The 23,070-nt window shown below is 47.2% G+C and overlaps 1 protein-coding gene across 1 annotated transcript in view; it reads left to right on the top strand.

Moving 5' to 3' along the window:
* The window catches only part of SARDH (sarcosine dehydrogenase), a 112,472-nt gene that overhangs the window by 735 nt on the left and 88,667 nt on the right, over window positions 1-23,070 (top strand). Inside the window, exons 2-8 of the mRNA XM_038374725.2 lie at window positions 2,227-2,554; window positions 3,546-3,724; window positions 6,235-6,414; window positions 7,537-7,660; window positions 8,010-8,110; window positions 17,397-17,501; window positions 19,026-19,155. Of these exons, the coding sequence (XP_038230653.1) occupies window positions 2,233-2,554; window positions 3,546-3,724; window positions 6,235-6,414; window positions 7,537-7,660; window positions 8,010-8,110; window positions 17,397-17,501; window positions 19,026-19,155 (1,141 nt within the window). The 5' untranslated portion in view covers window positions 2,227-2,232. The remainder of the gene's footprint in view (window positions 1-2,226; window positions 2,555-3,545; window positions 3,725-6,234; window positions 6,415-7,536; window positions 7,661-8,009; window positions 8,111-17,396; window positions 17,502-19,025; window positions 19,156-23,070) is intronic.

The following is a 23,070-nucleotide window of genomic DNA, read 5'->3' as shown; positions in this document are numbered from 1 at the left end:
TGTAGCTCACGAAAGCTTATGCTCTAATAAATTTGTTAGTCTCTAAGGTGCCACCGGTACTCCTTTTCTTTTTGCGAATACAGACTAACACGGCTGCTACTCTGAAACATTTACCCAGAGCAAGACTTAAAGCAAGGGAGGAGGAGCTGCATGCTTCAGCTGTGTAAAATAACACACCCAAACCTGCATATAGGGCCAGAGCTTCATGCCATCACCCAGTCTAAGCAGACAGACTGGGCAGATGCATGCACTGGCGGCAGGAGAGAGGACTAGACGTTTCACCCAGCAGTGAATCTTGGGTCTGTCTCTACCGCACGTCACTTATTCTTTATGACCACGGGCAGGGATTGCCATGTTTTGTATATAGGGCAATCCTGCCCCCTTCATTGTGTCCATGAGGCCCTGATTGCAACAACATTATTCTTATTTGTTTATATTACCCTCGTTCCTAGAAGCCTCGGGCACAGGTCAGGAGGGCCTCAATGTTCTAAGTGCTGTACAAACAACAAAAAGATTGTCCCCTGCCCGCAAGAGCGTACAATCGAAATGCGAAGTGCGCTTTCCACTAGGCTGTGTGCACAGCACTTCTGAGTACTCTGAAACATGCGTTTGTGGTCTTGCCAAGCTCAGATGGTGAAACATGGGGAGTCAGGCCCCCCAAATTATGAGTCTGGCTTAAAAATCACAAGATTTTCAAAATATAATAAAATTTAGGTCCTTTTCATTGGCCTTTTGGGTTCTGAGCCTTCAGGGAGCACTCAGGTCATGTTTTCAAGCTTTTCTCCACCATGGCACAAGGGCTGTAAAAATTGTTTTTAATGAAAGCTGAGATTCTCATGAAATCACTTGACTCCAGGAGCTGGGGCTTAAAGAAAAGCACCAAGAATCACAAGACTCTCAATAAAATCATGAGACTTAGCAATACTGTATTTGAAAACCCTTTTAATCTACTTGGCACACAACAGGCACCAACTATATTTGAGTAGCAATGTCTTCAATCTCATAAAAGCTAATGGGGGTTATTCTTGTGTGTGCAAACTAAATCATTGACTTTAGAAATTCTCAGTCCTTTAGTCCTGTGTCACTAGCAAACCTCTGTCAAACAAAAAGTTGATTCTTCAGGTTATTGCTTTAGCGTTTGCTTTGGACATGTAATAGAGTTGGCACCCACCTCTCGTGAGTGCCCCCTTCTGGTTGGGTGTGTCTGCATTCTTTAGTTCTGGTGACCCCTTTTGGTGGTTCTCAGGTGGGTTTGTCAGTGAAACAGCGCTCGGGCCAAGTCACACTGTCTGCATGTTAACCAGCACAAACCCCTTCCATGGTATACGGTCCACCGGAGCCTAGCTCAGTACCCCTCTGATGGTGACTCTCTAGATCTCCCTGGGCTTTGCTCTTTAAGTAGTCCAACCCTGGTATGGGGCTGTATCCCCAGGGCTTCCTCCCTAGAGATACTATCTTCCTGCAGCCCTCCCCAGGCTCAGTCCCTGCTCAGTCCTAGCAACCAGCCAGGAGCTCCCTCAGTGCTCCCCTGGTCCCTGCTAGCAAACGGTCCATGGCCCTGCTGCTCTTCAAGGCAGCCAGGCCTGCAGTCATTTCTTCTCCTGCTCTAAGCAGCAATTGACTGCTGCTCTGCAGCTCATTTTATATGGCCCTCCTGGGCCCTGAATGACTGCTTCCTCTGCAGCCACTCTAGTCTGCATGGAGGACCTCTCCACTCCTCCTTCCCTGGGATTGGTGTGGCAGAACCAGCAGGGGGTGTTTGGGCCTAGTCCACTCCATCACAGGGCAGCAGCTGGTTTTTAGCAGGTCTGTATTTAACTGGACGCTTTCCTTTGTTGTGAATGCATTTCAATTTACAGCCATCTTCTATAGTTTTTGCTTAAGGTCAGTAACAGTTCAGCTGGTTTAAGAGAGACAAAGGTGAGTGGCAGGTGGATATTAGAGTTTTGAGGAGCTGGGGTCAGGGAGACGCCATGTGATGCTCTTTCCCATCCCTCCCACAGCACCCTATCTTTCTCCAATGCCATTTATGACCTGAAATTCCAGGCTGTGGCCATATGGCAGGGATCTTTTTTTTTTTTGATTGTTTGTTCTGTGTTTGTATAGGGCCTAGCACCATGGGTCCTGATCCATGATGATAATAATAACTCCAGTGTGGACTTTTGTATGCTAGCGCGTGGTGAGATCTTTGCTCGGTCCATTGAAGGTTTGTCTTTGGAATTCCAGGTCACCATGGCCTACCTGAGCTCCATGGTCCGAAGAGCTGCCTCCTGCCAGATGTCAGCCTCTGGGAGAAACATCCACCTCAGGTGCTTCAGCAGCGGGGCAGGCCAGACGTCAGAGAAGAGCGTCCCTTACCACAAGACTCTGAAGGAAGAGAGCCCTCAAGGCAAAGGGCCGACCAGGCCGCTCCCGAAATCAGCCGACGTCGTGGTGGTGGGTGGAGGCAGCTTGGGATGTCAAACCGTCTACCACCTGGCTAGGATGGGGGTGAGCAATGCGGTCCTACTGGAAAGAGACCGTCTGACGTCGGGGACCACCTGGCACACTGCCGGTGAGCAGAGCTGTGTGTGGAAGCGTCTATAGCAAAGCAAAGGCTCCAAATTAGAGCTGCAGAGGGAGGCTTTTGGAGCCTGATGCTGCCGGGTGCTGAGCAGCCATCAGCTCTCTGCGGCTGCTCAGTTCCACATGGGGAGAGCTCAGCCCCTCTCCAGGTTAGGATGTTTGTGACTCTCTCAATCTTGCCGCATAGACAGGGATGAGCCCTCCTTGGGGACCTGGGAAAGGAATTGTTCCTTCAGCTCTCAGCTAAGGTGTTATTATGGTACCTTGGCCCTTTAAGAGCCAAGTCTCTCAGGCCTCAGCTAGCTACTCCTTGACCCTATATAGGAGTATCGCCAAGGCCTGACAACATGGGCCTCCAGAAGTCTGGCCTTCTCCTCCCCACCTTGTAGGGTAGAGGGGAAAGAAACACCCTTTTGCTATTGCCCAGCAGTCTTATCCCCCTCCCTATGGTGGGCCTCTGGGTCCTTCCTTGGAAAGGCCCATGCCAGACTACTGAGGAACCTCCTTCCGATAGTCCCTGGCCCCTCTGGCAGCTGCCCCACTCTGCATAGGTGCTGGAACAAGGGATGCTGGGGGTGCTGCTGAACCCCTTGAAGTGGGACACCGAGCTCATGTCACAGTGCTGATAAAGCCTAGATTGTGTGCTTAGTGCCCGAATGGACCGTCACTTGTTACACCTGGCTACTGAGTGGGTCATCAGTAGTAAGAGCCCTCAACCTCTGGACCTGAAAGCGTGAGCCTTTACTATGTGAGCTAAGAGATCCATAAGCGGTGGTAGTTAGAGACCTTTATGTGGTCTAGCTACTAGAGGGAGCCAGCAAGCCACAGTGTGGGTTACATCTAGGCCAGGAATGCTGCTATTGCTAAAACACCTGTTGTGCTATTCTCACAGTTGACCTGTCTATTTGCTTGGCTTGTAAGGTAGGGTTGGAATGGGGAGGGGAAGCCAGAGTCTACTGGAACTTCTGTGGTTTTCCCAGGTCTGCTGTGGCAGCTGCGTCCGAGTGATGTGGAAGTGGAGCTGCTGGCTCATACTCGCAACGTGGTCAGCAAAGATCTGGAGGAGGAGACAGGTCTGCACACAGGATGGATTCAGAATGGCGGGCTCTTCATCGCCTCCAACAAGCAGCGGCTGGACGAGTACAAAAGACTCATGTCTGTAAGCGGGAATCTCCTCATCTCCTTCCTTCTCCTTCTACTTATTCACAGATCACTGAATCAGGGCTGGTGCTACCCATTAGCTAGACTAGAGGGTCTAGCTGCCGAAGGATTTTGTACTGCTGCCCATCACCATGGTATCTGAACACCTTCCATGCAAAGAGATTGGCAGTAGCGAAATCCCTAGTGGACTTCTTGGCATCTCTGGCTCTTAATGAGTTATCGAAAGCTCTGCTTGGACAGTTATTTTGCAGGACATGGTGGCTGTAGGTAGTTGATGTGAAAGTTGTTCTGGTTATGGGGGGAAAGGGGAAGCGCGGTTCTATGGATGGATAGACTGGAGTCTTCTAATCTCCTCTGGATGTTTGTTCAGTAGCCCTATCAACTCTACTGAGAATGCCTTATCTCTGGCTGTATCATGCGTTGGTCTAGGCTAGCCAGGGCTTTGTGTTCTCCTATGTCCCAGAAGAGCAGTTATAGACTGAAATGCAGCCTTGAATGCAACTGAGTCTGATCCATTGATTGCTTTGAAGATTAGGACTAAGGCCTTAGTCCCTAAAGTAAAAAGAGCAACCTGCTTAAATGTCTGTGCAATATTTATGGAGAAAATCAATGCCCCTTAGAAAACGGGCTAGTGTGAGGGAGGGGATGGATCCTGTCTTCTACCATGTCACAGGGAACCCGCTGCATCAATCTTCAACTCAGCTGCTTTGACTTGCAGCATCAAAACAGGACTGTCCTGTCATCGGTCAACCATTTATCTTCTGCTGCACGGAGAGCCCAGTTCTCCCCATGGCACAGAGGAAAATTTTATCTATCAGTCCTGATTGGGGTGATTGCTGTTTATTTAGACAGCTCATTTTCCCACCCCGCTTAGAAAGTTAAATGTGGCCTCACTTATCGTTCATGGAGCAGCCTTGCTGGCAGGTTCTAAAACCCTGATCCAAAGCCCAGGAGTGTCTCCACTGATTTCAACAGGTTTTGGATGCAGTTGATCCTGCCCCTGTAGAAGAAAGATAATGCCATGTCAGTAGCTGCCAGGAAGGAGGGAGGTGGGAATGGGGATCAAAGAGTACGTCTAAACTGTGGCTGGAAACATGCTTCCCAACCCAGATACACAGACACGCGCTAGCTCTGCTTGAGTGAGTGTGCTAAAAATAGCAGCATAGCTGGGGCCAGCTCAGGCAGCGGCTTGGACTAGCTGCCTGTGTATAAACCCACCAGACAGCAGGTATGTGCTGGGGCAGCTAGCCCAAGCTGCCATCGCCCATGCTACCTCTGCTCTTTTTCACATGCTGGCTCGAGCAAAGTGAGTGCAGGTCTAGCTACCCCAGTTGGAAAGTGCCCAGCTGCAGTGGAGATGTACTCAAATAGAGACCCAGAGAGAGGAGGTTGGCCACAGATCACCTTGTGATCCCCGGTGGCAGAGCCCACACAGACCTTATTGTCCCAAGTGATACAGGCATGTGCTGAGATTCTAACTGAGGGATTGCCCAGGCCAGTAAACCATGCATGTTGGTGGCTACTGCAGCCTTTATGATAATGGCCTCTCACTTAGTAGAGGGGTCCTCGAGATTCATTTGAATCTGAACACTGGTCTCACTCACAAAGTGAAAGGGATTCTCCATGCAGGATTAGCCGTGAAGTCTGGTTTCACTGCTGATCATGATGCTGTATCTAGGGTGACTAGATGTCCCGATTTTATAGGGACAGTCCCGATTTTTGGGTCTTTTTCTTATATAGGCTCCTATTACCCCTCACCCCCGTCCCGATTTTTCATATTTGGTGTCTGGTCACCCTAGCTGTATTCTCCTCCCAAAGCAGCAGAGAAATGCACAGACCCGGCCAGTCCTCTTGCCTTTTTCTGCTGGGAAGTACACACATTAGCATTTGATTTCAAAGAGTCACAATAAAGACTGGTTACAAGACACTAGTTTCTTCTTTAACTCCTGAACTGCTGGACTTCTAGTGAAATATACACTATGAAAACGGCTGTGTCCATCTTAATATTCTTTGATTCAATGGCCTAATAGACACTTAACGCTCATGAGGGGTAGAGGGAGCGAAAGCGGAATCGTTGGTTTTAAACCTCTCTCCACCATACCCAGCTTTGGGGACTCGGGTAAAAAGGTCCTCGGATCTAATGCATCCCTGATCTGGGCTTTGCAAAATGAAACCCGTCCACTGCCCATTGCCATTAAGTACAGCATCATATTTTCAATTGCACCGCCTACTTGTATAGGCCTACGGTAATGTCCCTTTAAATAGTTTGAACCCACTAAAGGTGCTCACCATGTATTGTGTTTTGGGAATCCACCAGAACCTAGTTAGATCATCAGTGCGTATGTAGTTAGGCCTGGCATATTTGCAGTTTTAAACTGCAATATTTGTAGTTATTTGGGACCCAGGTGTGTCCCTGTGGTTTCTTCACATTGTTGATTGTTTCGCAGAGATGCCACAGCATGCTGTCTTGTCTGCATTAATGCACCTGTTCTTGTGTCTCATTTGTAGCTGGGTAAGGTCTATGGCATAGAATCCTACGTCCTGTCCCCTGCAGAAACCAAGGACCTGTACCCACTGATGAACGTGGATGATCTTTATGGCACACTTTACGTTCCTAAGGATGGCACAATGGATCCTGCTGGCACCTGTACAACCCTCACCAGGGCAGCTACTGCCAGAGGCGCTTTGGTAATTGACTGTTGTACATTTGGGTGGGTGTCATTGTAGCTTTTCACAACTCTTAAATTCAGCCAGAAGTTCTCCCTCTGTACATTTTCCCTCCTCTCCCCTTGATCCTTTGCTTCCTGTTGTTCTCAGCCTCCGCCATTCTCAAAGCCAGATTTGTTTCAGAATTGCTTTGTTCTGTTTAACAGCGCCCCCCTTTGGCAGATTAGGTGTGGCGCTGACTGACTTTGAAGGGAGTCCCAGCCATGCCTCATCAGAGATGGTGGTTTTGGCATAGAGCCATAGGAGCTGGGGAAGTAAAGAGGAGGGGGGAAAATGGGAAAAGGAAGTGTGACCAAAACAGCTACATCGTGAAAAACAAGTTGCTGGTGAGGGGTAAAATACAGCAAGTTCATTGGGGCAGGGACCAACATGTGGATCTGTGTTTGTACAGCACCTAGCACCTGGTCCGTGACTGGGGCTCCTCCGTGCTAACCACAATACAAATTGATAATTATAGTTCTCTGAGATTTAAAATTACCTTAAAAGTTTAAGCCCAAAATTAAAGAGGGGAATTTAATTCCCTTGCAGTAATAGGAATGGTTTTTATGAAAGTTTAAAAAAAAAATGACAGCTCTATGTTTGGATTAACATTTCCCCTGCTGGGAAGGAGAGCCTTGGGGCGAAGCCACTGGCCTGCATCTCCAGAGTAGAGCTCAGCAAAATTTTTAAGCTAAAACCTTTTGCAAATTTGTGTCCGTTTCAATTCATTGTTCATTTCAAACCCCCCCCCTCCAAAAACAAATATTTTTGTTTCAACATTTTGGAACCACAACATTTTGATTTTTAACTTGAAATGATTTTTTGCTTCAAAATTTCCTTTAATGTAATTTTTTAAAATTCAGAAACAAATTCTTTCATTCTATCTGAACTGTAAATGTTTTCAGCTTTTTCAATTCGCTGAAAATTTTCGTTTTCAGCCGGACCTGAAACAATTTTTGTTTTGAGTTTTTTCAAAATTGCCAATGAACTTACAATGTGTGCTCTTCTCAGGAGACCTGGATTACTCATTTGGTATTATGAGTCCAACCCTTAACATTCAAAACCCAGGGGGATGTCACTGTGCTTCTCTTTCGCTGTCTCCAGGTAATAGAGAATTGCCCAGTGACCGGTATTCAGGTCAGAGCCGATGATTTGGGTGTGCAAAGGGTAGCTGCGGTGGAAACAAATTATGGGATCATCCAGACTCCCTGTGTGGTGAACTGTGCAGGTAGGAAATCAATGTAACATAGCTACAGCCCTGCCACTCGGCATAATCTGATGGGGATACTAGTCCTTCCTGTCCCAGCAATTAGGAGACTTTGTCCAATCTTTGAGTGAGGCATTCTTTGGTTCACCATGGCCGTGCTCAGGGAGGGGAAAGATGCCAAATGAATGCAGCTTTTGATTGTGTGTAACATTGAGCCAAAGGGCCTTGTTAACTCCCTGTTTCCACACATCAGGGGGCAGCATTCTGGACTCTGAGCCTCAGGTCTTTGGCGCAACTCCTCATTAGTTCCAGAAATGGCCAGAGGCATTGGCTGTGGTCACTCACCGAGCAGTGGTTTGTTTTACGACAGGAGTGTGGGCCCGAGCCCTGGGCCAGATGGCTGGTGTAAACGTGCCCCTGGTGGCTATGCATCATGCGTACGTGGTGACGGAGCGGATAGAGGGCATTCAGGTCAGTTCCTTGCTCTTCTTCTCTAACTGGAGGGTTTGTCATTACAGGGGCATGTGCTGGGGGGCATGTTCAGGAGGGGACTTGATTCAGAATTTGTGGGAGAGTCTCCTGGTTTTCACAAACGCTTCTATGATCTGGGACACTTTTTTCTCCATAACATCCAACCTTCTTTCCTTTCCTAGAGGTGGCTTTGTGTGTCCCACCTTCTCTAAGAGACGCTCTCCTTGGTGAATACAGCGACAAAACATCTGTGAATAATCTTGCCAATGAAGCCTACTCTTGGGCTTTGCTTGCATTCCTGGCCCCTTTTATCTGGCTAGCCATAGACATTCAGGTGGAGCAAGGTTCTACTCACAGGAATAGCCCCTGAAAGCAGAATCACTGGATATGTCTGTATTGCAATCTGAGGTGTGACTGCCTCTCGGGTAGACGCACCCATGCTCGCGCTCCTAAATGGAGCAGAGTAGATGTGACTGCAGCAGCTTCAATGCACGATATCAATGGGAGTATGTACCCGAGATCCCCGGCGTGCTGTATTTTGCCATGCGAGTGCAGGTATGTCTCCCTGGACTGCAGTCACACCTCGGATTGCAGGGCACACATACTCAGTGTGTACATCCAAGGGCTATTTCATCCACTGTTGTTATTCAAACAGTAGTATTGTTGAACAAATCTGAATGCTCACAGATAATCTGCAGACAGAAAGGGGAACTCCTCTGGTTGATAAAGCTTAGACCAACCAATCGGAAACGGGAACAATACCAGGTGACTTTAGGTGACCGGCCGTACAATGCAAATAGCAAATCTGAGCAGCAGATGTATAACACATGGCTGTCTAGTGCCAAATAGCACCAGGTTTACAAATAATTCATTGGTTAAAATGATCTTGCACTGAATAGCACTGGTGACAAACTAGGGAAAACGCGCACAAATATCCATGAAAACTATTTCCCTGGTTTTGGCAAAATGTCCTAACCCGCATAGGGTGACCAGAGAGCAAGTGTGAAAAATCAGGACAGGGGAAGGGGGATAATAGGTGCCTAAATAAGACACAGCCCCGCATATTGGAACTGTCCCTATAAAATCGGGAGATCTGGTCACCCTAAAGTTGCTCTAGAGCAAAGCAGTGCTGTGACGCTGTTGTGTGTAATGAACAAGCTAATAAAAGGCTCGACCTGTTCGCGGGTCATCTGTGATTGGAGGCAAAAAGGCTACATCTGTCAGATAACTTACACGGTTTGATCAGCTCTGCTCTTGGAAGCCTGCCCGGACCTGAAAATTCTGTTGCATTCTCTCCGTTCTTGCACCCTGCCCATCCCCACGGCAGTGGGCTGTTGGTAACTGAACTGGTCGGGCAGCACCGGCGTGTGTCTATTCACACTAGCTTTTTTGTGTTCTGGTCTGTTGTGGTTTTGCCTGACACCCCACTTGTGCTGCTCAACACCACTGCCGCTGTGATGCCATCTGGGTACTTATCTCACTGCTCCTGGCTCAGCTTAATGAAGCTACGACACTGCCCCTCTGAGCCGTCTCCTTGCATGAAAGAGCACGTCGCCTATTTCTACACCCCCCCCTCCACACACCCCCCTCCCGGTCAGGGCTGCGGGAGAGGAACCCTATGGTTCTTTGCGGCTGGAATTGTTGTTAGATGCTGCCCCATCTCAGCACATCTGCCTGTAGCATTTCAGAAACAAATGTCGCCTTGGAAAAGTTTCATTCCTCAGCCTGCAGCTAGATGACGTTCTTGTGCAGCATAAGTACTATGCAGTAAAGGGAGCATTTCAAAGGAATGGTTTATGGAATCCCTGAATGTTGACTGGCTTCAAACGTAAGGACAAGCAGGAGGGACCCCTCCATGCCACATACATGCCTAGAAGAAACAGGCCAGTCCTACCCCATGCTGCATCCCACCAATTTCACAGGAGTTGCAAGAAGGGTCATTTAAGACAGAATTTGACCCAAACTATGAAAGGGGAGAGTCATTCTCCCTCTGGCTTCTGTGGGATTTAAGCACATGCCTAAGTGCTAGGCTGAGCAGGGGTTGATTTAAACACGTGCTTAAACCCAAGCATGTTTTTAAATGCTTTGCTGAATCGGGGCCTAAATGCTGCTGCATTATTCACATATTTTTAATGTTAAGAATGCCATGCTTTTATCAAGGATTCTGCACCAGGAGATCTTAAAGCACTTTACAGAGGACATCAGTCTCATGATGAAGGGGAAACTGAGGCACAGACCGTTGATGTGACTTGCCCAGGGTTACCCAGCAGGCCACTGGTAGAGCCAGGAATAGCACCCAGTCCTGAGTCCCAATCTGGCCTGCGCGCTATGCCAGACTGCCTCTTCTTGCAAACTGGGGTCCAGGTCCATGAGTGGGACACCTATGCACTATGAAGATACAAATAATTAATATTAAGTAATTGAATACATTACTGTCATTCTATTTAATATTTACGAATATTTTAACACAGGACCCTGTTTCTTTTTTTCCGCACCTTTCGTAGCAGAATTACCCTCTGGGCTCTGGTGTTTTGTGTTTGATAAAGGAGTCCAGATATCCCCAGATAACTGTGTTTCATCTTAGTAAACAGCCTTTATGGAAAAGTCCTGCAGCCCTGACAAGGAAATGATACAGTTTTCTAAATATTTTTGAACCATCCTGTGAAATTTCAGAGACATTTCTATGCTTTGGAATTCTATAAGGGTGTTTGCAAAAAGAAAAGGAGTACTTGTGGCACCTTAGAGACTAACAAATTTATTAGAGCATAAGCTTTCGTGAGCTACAGCTCACTTCATCGGATGCATTTGGTGGAAAAAACAGAGGAGAGATTTATATACACACACACAGAGAACATGAAACAATGGGTTTATCATACACACTGTAAGGAGAGTGATCACTTAAGATAAGCCATCACCAACAGCAGGGGGGGGGAAGGAGGAAAACCTTTCATGGTGACAAGCAGGTAGGCTAATTCCAGCAGTTAACAAGAATATCAGAGGAACAGTGGGGGGTGGGGTGGGAGGGAGAAATACCATGGGGAAATAGTTTTACTTTGTGTAATGACTCATCCATTCCCAGTCTCTATTCAAGCCTAAGTTAATTGTATCCAGTTTGCAAATTAATTCCAATTCAGCAGTCTCTCGTTGGAGTCTGTTTTTGAAGCTTTTTTGTTGAAGTATAGCCACTCTTAGGTCTGTGATCGAGTGACCAGAGAGATTGAAGTGTTCTCCAACTGGTTTTTGAATGTTATAATTCTTGACGTCTGATTTGTGTCCATTCATTCTTTTACGTAGAGACTGTCCAGTTTGGCCAATGTACATGGCAGAGGGGCATTGCTGGCACATGATGGCATATATCACATTGGTAGATGCGCAGGTGAACGAGCCTCTGATAGTGTGGCTGATGTGATTAGGCCCTATGATGGTATCCCCTGAATAGATATGTGGACAGAGTTGGCAACGGGCTTTGTTGCAAGGATAGGTTCCTGGGTTAGTGGTTCTGTTGTGTGGTGTGTGGTTGCTGGTGAGTATTTGCTTCAGATTGGGGGGCTGTCTGTAAGCAAGGACTGGTCTGTCTCCCAAGATCTGAGAGAGCGATGGCTCGTCCTTCAGGATAGGTTGTAGATCCTTGATGATGCGTTGGAGAGGTTTTAGTTGGGGGCTGAAGGTGATGGCTAGTGGCGTTCTGTTGTCTTCTTTGTTGGGCCTGTCCTGTAGTAGGTGACTTCTGGGTACTCTTCTGGCTCTGTCAATCTGTTTCTTCACTTCAGCAGGTGGGTATTGTAGTTGTAGGAATGCATGATAGAGATCTTGTAGGTGTTTGTCTCTGTCTGAGGGGTTGGAGCAAATGCGGTTATATCGTAGCGCTTGGCTGTAGACAATGGATCGAGTGGTATGATCTGGATGAAAGCTAGAGGCATGTAGGTAGGAATAGCGGTCAGTAGGTTTCCGATATAGGGTGGTGTTTATGTGACCATCGCTTATTAGCACCGTAGTGTCCAGGAAGTGGATCTCTTGTGTGGACTGGTCCAGGCTGAGGTTGATGGTGGGATGGAAATTGTTGAAATCATGGTGGAATTCCTCAAGAGCTTCTTTTCCATGGGTCCAGATGATGAAGATGTCATCAATGTAGCGCAAGTAGAGTAGGGGCATTAGGGGACGAGAGCTGAGGAAGCGTTGTTCTAAGTCAGCCATAAAAATGTTGGCATACTGTGGGGCCATGCGGGTACCCATCGCAGTGCCGCTGACTTGAAGGTATACATTGTCACCAAATGTGAAATAGTTATGGGTCAGGACAAAGTCACAAAGTTCTGCCACCAGGTTAGCCGTGACAGTATCGGGGATACTGTTCCTGACGGCTTGTAGTCCATCTTTGTGTGGAATGTTGGTGTAGAGGGCTTCTACATCCATAGTGGCTAGGATGGTGTTTTTAGGAAGATCACCAATGGACTGTAGTTTCCTCAGGAAATCGGTGGTGTCTCGAAGATAGCTGGGAGTGAAGATAGCTGGGAGTGCTGGTAACGAAGGGCCTGAGGAGGGAGTCTACATAGCCAGACAATTCTGCTGTCAGGGTGCCAATGCCTGAGATGATGGGGCGTCCAGGATTTCCAGGTTTATGGATCTTGGGTAGCAGATAGAATACCCCAGGTCGGGGCTCCAGGGGTGTGTCTGTGCGGATTTGTTCTTGTGCTTTTTCAGGGAGTTTCTTGAGCAAATGCTGTAGTTTCTTTTGGTAACTCTCAGTGGGATCAGAGGGTAATGGCTTGTAGAAAGTGGTGTTGGAGAGCTGCCTAGTAGCCTCTTGTTCAGGAGGAGTCCACCCACAGAGACCTTCCTGCCAACACTACAAAAAGAAGGATTCTGGGTGGACTCCTCCTGAAGGTCGAAACAGCAGCCTGGATTTCTACATAGACTGCTTCCGCCGACGTGCACGAGCTGAAATTGTGGAAAAGCAGCATCGCTTACCCCATAACCTCAGCCATGCAGAACACAGTGCCATCCACAGCCTCAGAAACAACTCTGACATCATAATCAAAAAGGCTGACAAAGGAGGTGCTGTCGTCATCATGAATAGGTTGGAGTATGAACAAGATCTTCCTAAAAACACCATCCTAGCCACTATGGATGTAGAAGCCCTCTACACCAACATTCCACACAAAGATGGACTACAAGCCGTCAGGAACAGTATCCCCGATACTGTCACGGCTAACCTGGTGGCAGAACTTTGTGACTTTGTCCTGACCCATAACTATTTCACATTTGGTGACAATGTATACCTTCAAGTCAGCGGCACTGCGATGGGTACCCGCATGGCCCCACAGTATGCCAACATTTTTATGGCTGACTTAGAACAACGCTTCCTCAGCTCTCGTCCCCTAATGCCCCTACTCTACTTGCGCTACATTGATGACATCTTCATCATCTGGACCCATGGAAAAGAAGCTCTTGAGGAATTCCACCATGATTTCGACAATTTCCATCCCACCATCAACCTCAGCCTGGACCAGTCCACACAAGAGATCCACTTCCTGGACACTACGGTGCTAATAAGCGATGGTCACATAAACACCACCCTATATCGGAAACCTACTGACTGCTATTCCTACCTACATGCCTCTAGCTTTCATCCAGATCATACCACTCGATCCATTGTCTACAGCCAAGCGCTACGATATAACCGCATTTGCTCCAACCCCTCAGACAGAGACAAACACCTACAAGATCTCTATCATGCATTCCTACAACTACAATACCCACCTGCTGAAGTGAAGAAACAGATTGACAGAGCCAGAAGAGTACCCAGAAGTCACCTACTACAGGACAGGCCCAACAAAGAAGACAACAGAACGCCACTAGCCATCACCTTCAGCCCCCAACTAAAACCTCTCCAACGCATCATCAAGGATCTACAACCTATCCTGAAGGACGAGCCATCGCTCTCTCAGATCTTGGGAGACAGACCAGTCCTTGCTTACAGACAGCCCCCCAATCTGAAGCAAATACTCACCAGCAACCACACACCACACAACAGAACCACTAACCCAGGAACCTATCCTTGCAACAAAGCCCGTTGCCAACTCTGTCCACATATCTATTCAGGGGATACCATCATAGGGCCTAATCACATCAGCCACACTATCAGAGGCTCGTTCACCTGCGCATCTACCAATGTGATATATGCCATCATGTGCCAGCAATGCCCCTCTGCCATGTACATTGGCCAAACTGGACAGTCTCTACGTAAAAGAATGAATGGACACAAATCAGACGTCAAGAATTATAACATTCAAAAACCAGTTGGAGAACACTTCAATCTCTCTGGTCACTCGATCACAGACCTAAGAGTGGCTATACTTCAACAAAAAAGCTTCAAAAACAGACTCCAACGAGAGACTGCTGAATTGGAATTAATTTGCAAACTGGATACAATTAACTTAGGCTTGAATAGAGACTGGGAATGGATGAGTCATTACACAAAGTAAAACTATTTCCCCATGGTATTTCTCCCTCCCACCCCACCCCCCACTGTTCCTCTGATATTCTTGTTAACTGCTGGAATTAGCCTACCTGCTTGTCACCATGAAAGGTTTTCCTCCTTCCCCCCCCTGCTGTTGGTGATGGCTTATCTTAAGTGATCACTCTCCTTACAGTGTGTATGATAAACCCATTGTTTCATGTTCTCTGTGTGTGTGTATATAAATCTCTCCTCTGTTTTTTCCACCAAATGCATCCGATGAAGTGAGCTGTAGCTCACGAAAGCTTATGCTCTAATAAATTTGTTAGTCTCTAAGGTGCCACAAGTACTCCTTTTCTTTTTGCGAATACAGACTAACACGGCTGCTACTCTGAAACCTATAAGGGTGTTTGAAACCATACAAAAGGAGGTGATATTAATTTATGGCCTATAGATTTTTAAAGTAATTTTGTATTAAATTTTCTGTACAACCCATCTGTTTTCCCCCCTACACCTTGACTCTTTGACAGCTGATTTTGAAAAGTGCCATTTAACGATATTATTTTTTATATTGCAGTAGCATCTACCAGCCTGACCCAAAACTGGGCCCCTACTGTGCTGGGCACTGCACAGAGACATAATAAGAGACAATCCTTGCCTTGAAGAGTTTACAACTTAAATAGACGAGTAGAAGAGGAAAAACCTCAAGTGACTTGCCCAAGGTTATATAACAAGTCAGTGGCAGAGTGGAGACTAGAACCTAGGTCTCCTGACTGCTAGGCTAGAGGCCTATCCACTAACCACTGGGCCTCTTGTTGAAAGGCTGATTATTATTAATTTATCAGTGAAAAATACAGTAAGACCCTACAATAATTCCATTTGTATAACTTAAATATTTTCATGCTATGTTGTTAAAGTCAATATTATTCTTTAACTATGTATTAGTGTCTTGGCTGCTGTACTGTTTCATCTTGTTGTGTAGGTAGGGTAAGAGAGAAATCATTTTTCCTTTTAACGTGGATCAAAATACACCGTCCTGCCAGTCTGGCAGTTCTCCTCCTGAGAATGTCTGTGGCAGCTCTGCTCCAACCTATTGATTTCATGCCTTATTATCTGAATGGTGACCCCAAGAGGATTGGAGCCCCCTTGCACTAGGCCCTATACAAGCATATCAGTTAACTCAGCGTGACCTAGGGGATACAGCACTGGACTGGGACTTAGTAGACCTGTGTTCTGTTCCTGACTCTGGCCTGAAGGGTGACCGTGGGCAAGTCTCCATGCCTCAGTTTCCCCAGTTATAAAATGGGGATATTGATACTATGACTTCCATTGCACGTGCTTTGAGATCTACTGAGGATAAGAGCTAGGTATTATTACTGTCTTCAAATGACTACGCAAGTGCAATCTTGTCTGCTTCCACAGTCACTCTTTTGTGGAGGTAGGGTAGATTTGGTTTTTAGATTTCAGAGTAGCAGCTGTGTTAGTCTGTATCTGCAAAAAGAAAAGGAAGACTTGTGGCACCTTAGAGACTAACAAATTTATTTGAGCATTAGCTTTCGTGAGCTACAGCTCACTTCATCGGATGCATTCAGAGATGGTTACACTTCAGTCTTGTTCAGACTCGTACAGAAATCAGCTTGCATTTCAGCGCCACGTAGCTCATGCTCTTGGTCTGGGGCTGGGACGCACAGCAGATCTGTTTAGTGAATTAAACTCGGCCCATGTGAACATATTAGCACCTCCAGTTCTTCTGCAGCCGCTTAGTCCCCTGTGCCCATGGGCAGCGTGTGCGGGGAGGATGTCTCGGTGCATTGCTCGTATCATGTCGTATCAGTCTTGTTCTGCTGGTGTCGGAGCAGTGCTGTCAAGCAGGGCTCTGACTTCTCTGAGGCACAGGAGAACCACGTTTTCCAGCCTGTGCAAAGCAGGCAGCTTAGAAAGGGCCCAGCGCTGAAACTAATTGTCTGTGACCTGCTACAGCCAGTTCTTTTCTTTTCACTGCTTCTTTGCAGAGTCAGTGGGGTCCTTTTAAAAACAAAGGCTTAGATGCTTTAAAACAAATCGCTCTTTCCTGCCCAGCCCTTGTGAGCCTCAATACAGTCCCAGCCACATTTGGATCCAAGCTTTCTTAGAGCTAGAGGGAGTGAAGAAAGCTTCCCTGCTTTTGCTCAGGGACAGAGCTGGGCTGGACAGAGGATTCTTAACTGGCCTTCTTGGGCCTCTCATTGGTCACTGGTCACCCACTCTGAGCAGATTTTCCTTAGGCGGGGAGCATCGGGGCGCTGATGCCAGCAGCAGGGGGCAGAGGAAGCCGGATAAACCCCACACAGGGCAATAGAATGGTGAGCAGGTGGGAGGACTAGGAATAATGTGGGATTCCCAGGAGTGGGGAGCCAGAAGTGGGGCAGGCAGCAAACCACGAGGACTGGCTTCTTCCTTCCTCCACTAGCCCTGAGCTCCAAGGCCTGACCGCTGGCAAGTCTTGCAATGGGACACACAGGGAGGAGCTGGGTCCACTGTGCATCTTGGTGAGGAGGTGCTCGGGGATTTCCGTGCTGGGGGAAACACAGAGGAGCTGCTAGTGATTCCAACAGGCTTGAACACTCCTGGATGGAAGGATTTGGAGAATAAACAGCCTGGTAACCTGCACCCTTATGTTTATAATGACACTCCACAGTGGCCGTCCAGCAAGGCAGCTGCGGGGAAGAAGATGGCCATTCATCTTGGGGTGCACTGTTGGAACAAGGGCAGAAGCATCCCACGTAACTGTGAGCCTGTGCGCTTTACCCTTCCTGCCCCGCTTTCATGATGTTCCTTTCTACCTCTTTTTAGAATATGCCGAACGTTCGCGATCACGACGCCTCGGTGTATCTCCGTCTCCAAGGTGATGCCCTGTCCGTAGGCGGATATGAGTCAAATCCAATATTCTGGGAGGAGGTGAGCAGTGCTGAGAGGTTTTCATAGGAAATAAAGCACGTTACCAGGAAAGCCGTTTTGACAAAGTTGGCGCTGAAATGAGCTCCTTAGCTCTCTTGTTTATGTGCCAGAATGCATGAAATGAGGACCCTTTACATTAAGACAGAGCAGGACTCAAAGGGAGAGGGGATTTGAAAGCTTCTTCTATTTGGGTAGGAGAGGAAGGATGGTCTAGTGGTACAGCACTAGCCTGGGACTTGGAAGATCACAGTTCAATTTCCCGCTTTGCCATAGGTTCTTGTCTCTGACCTTGGGCAAGCCATATGAGGCATGTCTTCTCTTCAGTTTATTAGCTTGGGCCCTTACTCAGGTTTTGCCTCTAAGACCTTTTTCATCATTCTCAAAGTACAAAAATGCCACCATCTCCTCCTGCCCCCTCTGCCTTCTCTCTACAAAGTGGCAGGTCTGAGAAGGAGATCACCAAATTATTTGTTGTTTGTTTCACAATAGCAGCCAGAGGCCCCGGCTAAGAAAGGGGCCCCATTGCCCCGTTCACCAATAGTGTGGGATAGTGGCTGCTCAAAGAGCTCATGTGCCAAGTAGACCTGGCAAACGTTGGTCCAGACAGAAAGTACTATTAAGCTGGCTTTGCAGAGTGGGATTTGAGGCTCAAAGAGATACAGTGACTTGCCCAAGGTCACACAGGAAGAGACAGAAATTGAACCTAGAGTTCCTGAGACCTACTTTCTCCTGGATCAAATGGTGCCGAGTGAGTTCTTTACTGGCAGTAGTGATTGGAAACTGACTGCCCAGATATGACATAGTCCTGAAACATGAGTCTTCATTAGATTTTGCTCCCTCTCTGCAATGGGAGAAAGGCTTCCAAATGGACGAATTAAAATCTTTCTGGGATTAACGCTGAAGGTGATAGTAAATGACTGTGGCTTGTGATGAACTTTTTCTTCAACCTTCCCAGCCCTCTTCTGTCCTATATTCTGCGAATGGGGTGTTCCATTTTCACAGTAACTGGATGGGGAGTTTAATGTGTCAATTACTACAGTAGTTAATGGGCTTGTCTTTCAAGGAAAAATGAGATATTCTTTCTTGTATTTTACCCTAAGACAAAGTGGACAATGATCTTGAATAAGCCCATATGCAAGCGATTCTAACTCATGGGTCCTATATCTCATTCATAGCTTAGGTGGTTAAGGTACTAGCTAGGCATCATGGTTCCTCTCCTTGGCTGGACAGCTTAGCAGGTAAGGTCCTATGAAACCAAACTTTCCAAAGCAGCTTCTAATTTTGGGAGCCTTAATCAATGTCAAAACTCCCATTGACTTCAACAGGGCCAGGAGTTCACCCCTTGGGGCTGTTTTCCAGAAGCATTGAGCTCCCTCCGTTCCTGTTGATTTCATTGGGCAATGAAGATACTCAGCACCTTACAGGAAGCAGCCACTAAGCGGCTGTCAGAATGGGGTGTTTGTTATAAAATAAACATCTTCTCTCACTTAACTTCTGTGTACCTCGGCTTCTGTTTCCCCTCAGGTATCTGAGAAATTTGCCTTTGGCCTTTTTGATCTGGACTGGGATGTGTTCATGCAGCATATTGAAGGTGCAATAAACAGAGTCCCTGTGCTGGAGAAAACTGGAATTAAATCCACTGTCTGTGGACCAGGTAATATTTTGACAGTGCATTCCACATGCCATCAAGGCAGCTTTGTTCCTTGATGAGTCTGTGCTGATTATTTTTTTCTATGTGTTCTCCTAGTTTGGAGCTAGCAATGATTATATTTATATGCAGGGTTAGTATGAATCAGTTTCTCTTGCTTTCTCCTTCCCACCCACGCAAGGAGACAAATTGGGAACGGATAAAATGTCTGTCGTCTTTGGTTTTTCCTTAAAGACACACATGTGCACACTCACAAAAGAGATGGAAAGAGGACCTGGTCCAGCCCCTATGGAAATCAACAGAAAGGCTCCCATTGACTTCAGTAGGCTTTGGATCAGACCCTGTATATAAGCAGAAAGCCTGAAAACATGCTGATCGCACAGAGATAAGGGTGGGAAATAGCTCTATAGATCACTGCTTGCCATGATCATCCAGTGCATTGATCAAATCTTTTTTTTCCCCAAAGCCAGTTCCCCTCTGTACTGCTGCAGTTCCCTCATGTTTTTACCAAGTGGTGGGACTCTAGATTGCCAGGGCTGGAATGGAAACCTTTCCTTCAATATGCTCAAAGGCAGGCAAGAATTTGGCACATCCTGGGAGCTGCTCAGCTTCAAACAGCTTGTGGGAGGGCTAATTAGAGCTAATATCGCCTTGGCACTAAAAGCTGGAGCAAAGCTGAGCTGGCTCTGCCCTGGCATGATGGATAGTGTGCTTCTCGCACATGTCTGATCTGGAAAGCTCACAGATTGGCTTGTCATGATTTGGGGGATGTAAGTCTCAAGGTGGATGGGGCAATGGGCCAGAGGAGCCCCAGAATTTCAATGTTGTCTTGTTCTGGCCATCCCCTCAGCATCTCTGTCAGAGGGCCCCTAGGACATGATAGCTGTCCCACTCCCTCCAGGTTTCCACTGAAGATTCAGTCCTGGCTGAGGCGGTTTTGGTACGCTGTACACACAGCATCTCAGGCTGGTTGAATTTCTCAGAAGCCCTGTGATGGGCTGTGACAGGTATAGCATTTCTAAACGCCACACTGGTCCCATTGAGCCTCTGGAGATACAAAGGCAGTGGAGTGGGGAAGTGCTAGGCACGACTTGTGAAGCAGAACTAGCAAATACACGTGAACACCAAAGGGACCTCTGCCTGGAGGCTCTTGTTTGCACCCGATTGTTCTTTGAAGGAAATAAGCCTGTTGGAATACAAAGGGAGAACGTCACAGGATTGGATGCAATGATATCCTATTCCTGAAGGTGGCGGCAGAAGCCTACTATGGGGTGGAAAATAGCCCAGGAGTTTTGTTACACTTCAGTGGGGTTTTTTCCCTCATTCTCTGGGCAACACTGCTCAGTGGTTTTGGTGCTAAAAGTCTGCAGCCAAACGAATTCCAGAGAAAGTGGGGGCGGCCGTGCAGTAATGTCACCCATGTTTACCACTGACTTTGCTGCGCCTGGATTTGAACGTTAAAGGCCAGATTTTCAGATACTGGCCTCTGTTTTTTACAAGTGTGAAGTTATTTTGCACCCTCAGCCATGATAACTTACTATAGAAGTCCAGGTCTTTGATCTGTGGGCACAAACCAGGAAAAAGGTCATCTAGGGGACACCTGCGAGGTGGCTAGCTGCTTTGACTCCCTTTGCACATCACCTTGCGTGACCTTTCCACATTGCAGCTGCAAAAAAGAGGGACCTATTTATGCCTTCAAATCTAGGGGTGTGAGTAAGACAGAGAGGTGAATTTGGGTGCTTTACCTGGAAGCAGGGTAACCATTGGCAGAGGGTATTGAGACATTTTAGTTCCAGCCCCATTAGAGGAATGGTCCCCAAGATGGAACATTCCATGTGTTTCGGAGCAATGCCTGAGGTAGCGTACCACAGGTCTCAGACAGATCCAACCTCCCAGCTGTATTCGATCAGCGTTGGGGAATGCTTTGCCACACTGCGATTAAGGGATACCCTGATACAACACTAGCTGATAATACTGATTCCCAGTTGGGGGTCCTCAGCAGAGAGGATAAAGGAAAAATCCCAGTTTCCTGGGACCTGGGATACAGGAGTAAAGGGATAAAAGAGACTCCAGAATCTCAGTAAGGAAAGTAAGAATGTAGGGGGGAAACTGCTAAACATTTAGGGTATGTTTACACGAAGAGCTAGGGTTGAGATTCCCCTCCCGTGTACACATGCTTATGCTAACGACCTTTGAGCTGGCACAAGTATGACTAGCTGTGATTATGACTAGCCATGGTAACAGAGGCACAGCTGAGCTGTGCTGGTTACAAATCCTCCTGAACCCAGTGGGTCTGTAGGTGGCACGGCTCAGCCGTACCTCCACTGCCGCTCCCCATGCTGCTGGGGCTACACTGCTATTTACACTCGCACTATCTCAGTGAGAGCTACCACGAGCGTGTGCACACGAGCAGTGGAATCACCTCCCGGGCTTGTAGTGTAGACACAGCCACACACACACCTCTTTCCTCGCTGCTCATTTCACGTCTCAACACTGCACAGGGATAGTTTCCTACATGGGTGTGCCAGCAGGGGTCTTATAATGCTCTGGGGCCTAGAGAAAATGATCATGATACTTAGGGCCAGATTTTTCAAAGGCACCTAAAGATGCAGATAAGAAATCAATGGAGTTGGGCACCTAGGTGCTTTTGAAAATCCCTCTAGGCACCTATCTGCTTCTTTAGGTACCTAAATGCCTTTGGAAATCGGGCCCTAAGTGCTTTTCATCTCTAGATCGCAAAGCAGTGTCGTTATCTCCATTTTTAGAGGTGGGGAAACTGAGGCACAGAGTTGCGGTGTCTTGCCAAGGATCACACAGCAAGTCCATGGCAGAGTCATGTGGTAGCACAGAGCTTTCCCAACATTTGGCCCAAATTCCTTGCACTAGACTACAGCAGCCCCTACAGATTGAGGGGTTTGGATTGAAGCTTTCTGCTATCTGAGCATCGCTGTATCCATGGGAATGGGCTGGAAATACTAAATACTTAGCAGGGACTGTGATGGCTGGAAATCAGACCCCTGATGTCTGCATTGCAGAAAATGGGTGTTAAGCTGTTCATGGGACCAATAGCCAGGGTCCAAATTCATGTGTTTAGAAGTCTAAATAATGTATCTAGGCTGGTGATCAGACCAGGACCAACTTCCCAAAGTTGGGGGTTTTAAACGAAGGCTTTAGAAAAGGCTTTGCACAACCAAGCTTTGGAGACCTGCACAGAGAGCACTTTCCCTGATCGCATCCTCCTCTCTCCCCAAAGATTCAGCCAGCTGTGACTTTTCAGAAGACTTTGACAGTGTCCTAAGGGGATGACTTAATTCAACGCAGCTGGGCCAGCCCATCTTGCCTGGTCATCCCTGCAGCATGCATCTGTGGTGTGTCTTCTAGTCAGCAAGAGAGCTAGCCATCTTCCTACCAAGCCCTGAATGGAGACCTATATACCCCTATCCTTCTCCATATATCAGACTCTTAGGCAACCTTTCACCTCTGCTCTCCTTGGTTGAATCTAACCTTGTACCAATTAAAATGAATTTGCTCTTCGTCCAGTTCATAGCAGATCTGCTGTCATCAGGAGATTGCTCTGCCTTGGGAACATCCATGAGGGTCTGCTCAGTTTCTTCTGAATTTGAGCTTTTATTTTGGGGAGGGGGGGGAAAGAAATTTAAAGCTCTTGCAGCTGCAAACCTTTTTAGGTGAAAGGGTATGCAACCAGATGAAGCACTATCCTTCTTAGGGTGCAGACACCCTGAAACAATAGCTCGAAGGGGCATTATAGCTATCCGATGTTCACTCTGAAACCTAGTGACAGCATTTAAAAATGTCAACACTGATGGCTATTTTATTGCTGATCTTTTTTGTGGAAATATCCATATGGTATGCTTAGGCAGCATGACCGGATTCTTTAGACATTAGGGATGGAAAAGATCT

This window comes from Dermochelys coriacea, chromosome 16 (genome assembly GCF_009764565.3).
Source record: "Dermochelys coriacea isolate rDerCor1 chromosome 16, rDerCor1.pri.v4, whole genome shotgun sequence".
Taxonomy (NCBI): Eukaryota; Metazoa; Chordata; order Testudines; family Dermochelyidae; genus Dermochelys; species Dermochelys coriacea.
This window is presented reverse-complemented; position numbering and strand designations above follow the sequence as displayed.